Source organism: Typha angustifolia, chromosome 10, assembly GCF_048772165.1.
Source record: "Typha angustifolia cultivar Huaian chromosome 10, ASM4877216v1, whole genome shotgun sequence".
In the NCBI taxonomy this organism is placed as follows: Eukaryota; Viridiplantae; Streptophyta; class Magnoliopsida; order Poales; family Typhaceae; genus Typha; species Typha angustifolia.
Window position 1 is genome coordinate 8,565,587 of NC_133248.1, and position 8,299 is coordinate 8,573,885.

The 8,299-nt window shown below is 38.1% G+C and overlaps 1 protein-coding gene across 2 annotated transcripts; it reads left to right on the plus strand.

The window, feature by feature from the left end:
- The first annotated feature begins 1,481 nt into the window (after positions 1 to 1,481).
- Positions 1,482 to 4,299, plus strand: LOC140769173 (amino acid permease 3-like). Of its 2 annotated transcripts, none has more exons than XM_073109777.1 (7): positions 1,482 to 1,616; positions 2,173 to 2,304; positions 2,409 to 2,642; positions 2,733 to 2,826; positions 2,942 to 3,156; positions 3,237 to 3,376; positions 3,497 to 4,299. In XM_073109777.1, the coding sequence occupies exons 2-7, from the start codon at positions 2,175 to 2,177 to the stop codon at positions 4,151 to 4,153; spliced, it is 1,470 nt and encodes a 489-aa protein (XP_072965878.1). In that variant the 5' UTR covers positions 1,482 to 1,616; positions 2,173 to 2,174; the 3' UTR covers positions 4,154 to 4,299. The 2 variants fall into 2 exon arrangements, with proteins under 2 accessions (XP_072965878.1, XP_072965879.1); XM_073109778.1 differs by having other exon boundaries at positions 1,488 to 1,603.
- The last annotated feature ends 4,000 nt before the right edge of the window (positions 4,300 to 8,299 follow it).

Below are 8,299 nucleotides of genomic sequence, written 5' to 3' on the forward strand. Positions count from 1 at the left end.
TATAAGATTACTATGCCAACAAAAACAAAATTCATGTCAAAACTGGGTGATTAAAGCTTCTGGATTAGATAGAACCCAATACTTGGGCAAGTTCTATTTGGGAGGCTCTCATCACTCCCTTTTGTTTCCTTCTGCTTGAGTGAGAGACACTATTCTACTAACTAAAGAAGCATTTTGGCACCCTTATCTATAAAAGCATCTGAAGTAGAGAACTCAATTGGGCAACTACAACATCTCTTCCAGGAACGAGTTGTGCAAGGAAAATGATATCAGATTCTTCTGCTAAAGTTCTAAAAGGCACAAATCATTTATTACAAGAAGAATGCATAACAATTTGGTGCATTAATTGTACAAATCCACAGCACATTCTCTTCTTAAGCTTTATAAGTTGTATACTAAATAAAAAAAATTTAAAGAAAATTAATTGCAATAAAGAGATATAGAAATTATGTTAAGAAAAGAGAGCATAAATACTAATAGTTATGCCATGACTTTCTTTTGGCAGTGACAGTTGGAAGGGGGAATAAGAATTAAGGAACAATATACAATTTCACTAGTAGCAGTAAACGAAATTCTGGCCCAGTACGGAAGGAACCTATTCCTTCGTCAAATAAGGGTGGTCGGAATGCCACGCACGTGAGCTGCAGATGCACACAAGCGGCTTCTATTCCGCATTGAAATCTTTGGATTTTTATAAATCACCTCCTATATTTTATCTATTTTATGATTTACATTTGTCATTGAGAATTTTGTAACCTCACCACTCATTTTTTTTATAATTCTCATTTTTAACACCTTGATATTATTTTAACTAACTAAAGTTGATTAAGTTACTAAAATACCCCTATTATTTCCTCTTATTTTCTATATCTCACTACTATCTTTTCTATCTATCTCCTCCACCGTTGCCGCCACCACCTATTGCTCTCCTCCTCCTCCTCATTTTCTTCTTCTTCTTCTTTGGCAAGAAAAAAGGATAAAGAAGATAGAGGTAATTTAGATATTTATAAATTATTTTATATATTATATTTGAATATATTTTTTCTAGTACCGTCTAGGTTAATCTAAGATGATAAATAAGAATTATTAAAAAAAATAAGACGTTAGGTTACAAAATCCTCAAAGACGAGATATAAATCAATACATAGATAAAAACATCCCTAAAATCTTAAATAGAAATTTGGGAATAACACCCTATATTTTATAGCCAGATTATAAATAAAATCTCTCAATATTAAGCCACATTTTACTAGTTGATAGATAGATAAAACATTTTACTAGTTGATAGATAGATATAGTTTAATTCGATCATCAGGTTAACTACCAATCAATATCAAATAGAAAGCTCTATTTGTAAATTTTAAAAAAAAAAGAGTTTGTTTAATAATATAGTAAAAATATAGGGTGTTATTTGTAAGTTTCTCTACTGAAAAGAAGTTGGTGATACCTATAAAAGCCCACCCCTAACTTAGTATCCAACCAAGTTAAGCCCCCAGTAATTGCTTATACTTCCCCCCTCTGCTTACACTTCATCCCTCTCCTTCTCCCCCTCCCACTGCTTCAACTCCAAATTCTTTAGCATTACAAGCGGAGGAGGAGAGAGGTGAGTTCCAAAGGTAAGGGATGAGAATAAGCAGTGCTACTATTCAAGTCTTATCTTATCACTTACTTCCCATATGGAGTTAATGCATTCCAGTCTGTTGGGCGTTCTTGAATTGTAATCTAATCTGAGATCTTTGTGGGCCGAGAGATAGGGACTTGCTCTTACCATTGACCATTTGAGATCGTGCCGCCAAGAGTTGAGGTCTTCAATAAGAGGAGAGGAAAAGCTAGAGAGAAAAATTAAAAAGAAAGAAAGAAAGAAAGAAAGCTTTAGTTGACTATCTCTGACCCTTAGTCCACGTTAGCGTGAATGTGTGATGAACAATTTGTTATCTATATATAGCCTTCTTCGTCTAGCGTGAGGCCGTGCATATTTCCGTGCTCTACCTTCCTGCTCTAGAGTGCCATTTTTCTTGGATTGTGTTAAGAGTTAGTGGGATTTTGGTACAATTGTCAAAAGTTGCATTAAATAGCAGCAGAGGCTACTATACTTTGTAGAGTGTAGTAGACTTTCTGGAGTTGTTACATATAGAACAAAGTTCTCACTTGGATTTCCTTGTGTCTCTGAAGAGATGGGGGAGAATGGGAATGCCAAGTACTACCAACATGCAGCGTTTCCTGCCATGGATATCTCCATAGAGCTTGGACACCAACAGGTAGGCTCCAAGTGCTACGACGACGATGGCCGCCTCAAGAGATCAGGTAAAGAAACCAACATCAGCTAGTCATCTCCTGGTTTCATTCGTTTCTCTTAACATTTTTCTACGTTGATAGCTCGATTGAGTTGAGTATTTATACCCTTTTAGGTACTATGTGGACGGCAAGCGCGCATATCATAACGGCGGTAATCGGCTCTGGCGTGCTGTCACTGGCGTGGGCGATAGGTCAGCTCGGATGGGTCGCCGGCCCGACGGTCATGCTCCTCTTCTCCTTTGTGACGTACTATACTTCGGCTCTTCTTGCCGACTGCTACCGCTCCGGCGACCCGACCACCGGCAAACGCAACTACACCTACATGGACGCAGTCCAGGCCAACCTAGGTCCGTTGCTTTCCTCCCTTAGTATACCCAAAGTGATCAAAGTACACACGTTTTACAAACAATTTGCTCACTTGTCATTTCGTCGAACAGATGGCATCAAGGTTAAGATCTGCGGCTTCCTCCAGTACGCTAACATCTTTGGAGTGGCCATTGGGTACACCATTGCTGCTTCCATTAGCATGGTGTAAGTATCAATCAGCAGAGATTTGTAGATGGTGTTTTATGCTGGCAAAGTAATATTGGTGTTTGGTGAGATTGAATTAAGTTATTCTTTTGTTTTTTGTATTGTATTGGTGCAGGGCAATCAAGAGGTCTAATTGCTTCCATGAGAATGGCAAGAGCAACCCCTGTCTCGTATCTAGCACTCCTTACATGATCATGTTTGGCGTTGCAGAGATCTTGTTCTCTCAGATCCCAGACTTTGATCAGATTTGGTGGCTCTCAATCCTTGCAGCAGTTATGTCCTTCACCTACTCTACCATTGGCCTTAGTCTTGGCATAGTCCAAGTCATTGGTGAGCCCACAACAACTAAAAACTCATCACTACAATGTTTGCCATGCCAAGAAACTCTATATTAAACTTCTGGCTTTCAGCTAATGGAGGTATCAAAGGAAGTCTCACCGGAATAAGCATCGGCGTCGTCACCCCGGCCGACAAGGTATGGCGGAGCCTCCAAGCCTTCGGGGACATCGCCTTCGCCTACTCTTACTCATTAATACTGATAGAGATTCAGGTACTTTTACATTCACTTCCTCATCCCAATTAATGAGCCTACTACTGCTGCTGCTACTACTACTACTACTAAGGAGAGGAGAATACTAAACCTGTAGCATTGGATTGTTGATTTTATTAGGACACAATAAAATCCCCGCCGCCGTCGGAGTCGAAGGTGATGAAGCGGGCGACGCTAGTCAGCGTGGCGGTGACCACCCTCTTCTACATGCTTTGCGGCTGCATGGGCTACGCGGCGTTCGGCGACGCCGCCCCCGGCAACCTCCTCACCGGCTTCGGCTTCTACAATCCCTACTGGCTCCTCGACATCGCCAACGCCGCTATCGTCGTCCACCTCGTCGGCGCCTACCAGGTCTACTGCCAGCCCCTCTTCGCGTTCGTCGAGAAGTGGGCGATCCAAACCTGGCCCAAGTCCAAATTCATCACAAAAGATATCAGGCTCCCCCTCTCGCCGACCAAATCCTACAACCTCAACCTCTTCCGGCTGACGTGGCGCACAGTGTTCGTCATCGTCACGACGGTGATCTCGATGCTCCTGCCCTTCTTCAACGACGTAGTCGGCTTCCTCGGCGCGCTCGGTTTCTGGCCGCTTACGGTATACTTTCCGGTGGAGATGTACATAGTTCAGAAGAAGATACCAAAATGGAGTACAAGATGGGTGTGCCTGCAGCTGCTCAGCCTGGCTTGCCTCATTATCACGGTGGCGGCGGCCGCCGGGTCCATCGCCGGAGTGATGACTGATCTCAAGATTTACAAGCCGTTCAAGACTAGCTACTGATCTATAATTTATAGTAAAAAAAAAAAAACAACTTGTAATTGGGAGTATAACTGCCTCTGTAGTTGTTGTTGCTGTTACTGTTGCTGCATGTTTTGGTTGTTTGTAATACTTTAAAGCATGAAAGAAAAGTGCAAGTTCAAGTTCCAGTGGAAGAAATGTGATCAAAGAAGGCATAATCATTGTCACCAGATCCAAACAGATGCAAATTTTCAATAACAACATTTTTAGTTAGTATTTTGTGATTAACACTCCAGCTTTAAGCTATTTGTAATCCAACTTTTTCCTTCTTTTTTTTCTATACTTCTGATATGACACTCTCTTGAGTTAACTTAAACTAACTAATATCTAATAAAATAGTATCTAAATAAGAATATTCTGTTTGAAAACTAAGTTCATCTTATAAAATACCAAAAATTCCTCTGTCCTCTTGTTTCCCTTCCATTTTAATTGTAACAAAGTGTCTCGGGAGTGTTATTGTAATTTGTTTATAGAGTTAAATCAACTATAATCTAGAATAAAAAATAGTTAGTCAAAATAATAGTTAGACCAGCTTCCAATTAGCTAGAAAAGCTGGTCCTCTCCTTTTTCCCTTCTAAAAGCAAAAGTTTAACATATTCCTACATTGTAGGTTCTTTTCTTCTAACTTTTTTTTTTTAATTCTAACAATTTTTAACTCAAGGCAACTCATCACTTTTCTTCAAAAAAAAAAAAAAATTCAAATTCAAAATTCTAACATCATTTTTTATATTTGTAGTTATTTGAACTCATTTATAGTAGCATATTTTTCAAATATTTTAAGCAAAATATAATATTGAATGATAAATATTTATATAATAAAATGTGAATAAATAAGAAACAATTCCACTTAGATTTTTCAAAGTACCACAGTATTTTATATACATTTGAACCAATTCTTTTTTGTAACCAAGAAAATATATGTGAATATTTTTCTTAGTCTTATATATGGGATGTAGGAAAGTAATAAAAGGAAGTTAAGGAAATATGCTCGAAAAATAATAATAGTTTAGGGGGGAATAATAAAGTCAAAACCTATATAGAGTATGCTTTTTTAATAATTGTTTTCCTTATTTCGTTTACATTGGAACGTCCTTATTACTAATTCAATAAAGAAATCAAAAGTCGTTCTCAATCGCCGCACTTATGTCGGATATATATTTGCTACCATATGACATCCTTGTTTGTCACTACTCCAGTACTAAATTCCACCAAAGAATCTAAGCATATAATGCACACCAGCATCTCAAAATATTCAATCTTTGCTAGCTTTACCTTTTGACGGAATAGGAGCGGCTCCTTTTTGAATTCAAGATTGTTCGCCCCCAACGAAAGAGGTCGGAAACTCGCTTCAAGATCACACCTCCCCGATAGCCAGCCAACTAGTGGATGTCAGCTTCGATCACTCTGCTCCCTTCCTGGTGCTTTCAATGATAGACAAATCTCAAGCCATAAAGGAGGGGTTGTGAGGATGGGAGAGGGTGGGGTGGGGTGGGGTGGGGTGGGTTAATTCTTGGAGAACTTTTCACACAAGGGATTTTGGCAGCGACTGGTGGTCGACAGGGGCTAAGAATTGTTTATATATTCTCTTTTTTTCTCTCTCTCTCTCTATATCTATATATATATATATATGTATATAAAATGGGTCAAGAAGATACTCAAAGATAAAATGGAACCTGGGGCTGGTTCGTTTCTTATCTAATGAGTACAAGATGCTTTTATCATGTTACTGTTGGGTGGTACTGTGGGAGGGGATGAGGTGCTGGCTAGGTGTAATGTTCGGCACTTTGGGCCGTTTTCAACGAGCTTGTCGTCACTGATGCCTGTGCATGATTGGCTTCGGACTTCGGCTGTGGTCTGGCCGTCTCCCGTCTGGGTCCGTCTGGGCCCATATATTTATTAGTCACGTGTGGATAGACCACACAACTGCGCGCGTGCAAAGAGAAACTACAACTAGAATATTTCATTAGTGTGCGCTTTTGAAATTAATTTACTTAGTCGACGTTCCACCTAATACTTAGTGATTTGACACTGGAGCTACTGTTTATATTCCAACTCTTCAAACATTCCACTTGGGGTTGTTAAATAATTGCCAAGTCAGATATAAGAGGAAAGGTGGGAGAAAAAAAAAGATTTATTAGCTCTCCATTTCGACTGGATTGAGTCCAAACCGAATTTAATTCATTTATTTATTTTTATTTAAAAGCTTATTATCAACAGATTACAAGATTGATGCGTAGAAAAAAAAAATAAAGATATTTAGACAAACCTTAAAACATAGAGAACACAGAAAAAATATCTAAGTAAATTACGCCACAACTCTAAGATAAGAGGCTTTCATCGGTTTGTTGTGACCCCCTTCGGATCCAAACTTATATTTGAAGAATCTAATACGACAAACCTGCATCAAATAAAAAAAAAGGAAAAAAAAATATTACAGCGAATGGGGAGGAAGAAGAAGAAAAGAAAAGAAAAAACTTTGTAATTAAGGTGGAGATACCTCTCCCCTCCTTCCATCCGGTAGCTAGGAGGAGAGGAGAGGGAGGAGCTTGCCGACAACAGTCACTTGCCAGAAAGATCATCAGTAGAGAGGAAAAAACCTAATCCTACTAATTCTCAGTTATAGCTCATACTTTACGGCCAAAAAATTTAGTAAAATTGACGCCCAATGGCCTAACCATATTTATATTTCAGAGACATATAGAATATAATATATATATATATATGTGCTTAGATACAGTGAAATTTGTAATACAACTATCACAACACATGTATATATTTATAATAGTATATTTTTGAGAGATACGAGAATTTAACTATATCCCTCTAAATACTAAATATCGTTGAGATTTGAACTCGGTACCCTCGTACATACGAGCTCCTTTAAACAATTGAACTTTTATGGCATTGACTACCAATAAGTAATAATACCTTGGATATTGAAATGTAGATCTGAATTCTTTGTCCTAGTTTTCTCACTGTTACATGATGAACAACAAGAAGACTGGTTCTTTCATTAACTTTAGTTCAGACAGATCTAGAGGCAAATGGTCCATTCCTGACACACACACCATTCTCATGAGATTCCTCATAATTCCATCCGATCTGGTCCTTACCAGTAAGTGTACTATAAGCCAATGAGGGGCCTTCATCAATGGCTCGGTCATCTTCTTCGTCTGCCAAGATAGATGTGACTGCAAAAGGGTTTTGGATCCTGTTAGATTCCTGTCCTCTTTTCATTTCTTTCCTTGTATGGACAAAGGTGCATTTGGTGCTTTTGTGGGCATGGTTTTTTCTGTGCCATCTGGGCTCATATCAATGTTATATGGATTAGAGTCAGGGTTGTTATTTGTGGTCCACCGTTTTAGAATGGACCAATGAAGTGGCTTTTCACTCGGAGAGTAGCATGACCGATCGACACTAAATCATTGCATAGTCTCTCTTACTCGATTCTAGGAGATCAAAGAAATATGTGATTATGTGGAGAATCCGGAGTGTTGTGATCGAATGACTAAGGATTTTGGATGGTTTTGCAGAGCTTAAGATCCGTCATATCTATCGGGAAGGCAATCGAGTGATAAATTGGGCTGCAAATCAGGATAAATCACTGTCAGAGGTGTATGAGAAAAGGCCAATCTATATAATCTCTTTAATTTTGACTGCTCGACTGATGTAATAAGTCGGGCTGTCTTAATCTAAACTGTCTTCAGCTTCTTTGATCAAAAGAAAAAGAATGTGATGACGTATTTTAAAATAGTGTTAAATGTATTTTAATTCTTATACTTATGTATAAAATTATTTTACCCCTTATATTTTTTTATTATTACCAAACTAATCTAAAACTATTAGAATTTGTCATACTTATAAACCCCACCCAGATTATTTAAATACTCCTGTTATATTTGTTAGACAAACTATAAGGAAGAAGGTTAATTTAGGTATTTTAATAATTTATTATATTTGTAATATTTGGGGGATTATCTTGGTAATTTGGATGGGCTTGGTTAGTTAGGTGAACTTTAACCATAAATATTAAATTAGTTTGGTAAAAATAAAAAATAAAAAATAAAGTACAGTAACTTATTTAACGTTGTCAAATATTTGAAACTACGAGACCTCACCCCTCTCCCG

Bases quoted from the DNA above. Each gene is read 5' to 3' on its own strand.
- LOC140769173 (XM_073109777.1), top strand. From the start codon at position 2,175: ATGGGGGAGAATGGGAATGCCAAGTACTACCAACATGCAGCGTTTCCT. The intron at 2,305-2,408 runs GTAAAGAAACCA...ATACCCTTTTAG, and splicing joins TGGCCGCCTCAAGAGATCAG to GTACTATGTGGACGGCAAGC. The intron at 3,157-3,236 runs GTGAGCCCACAA...TCTGGCTTTCAG, and splicing joins TGGCATAGTCCAAGTCATTG to CTAATGGAGGTATCAAAGGA.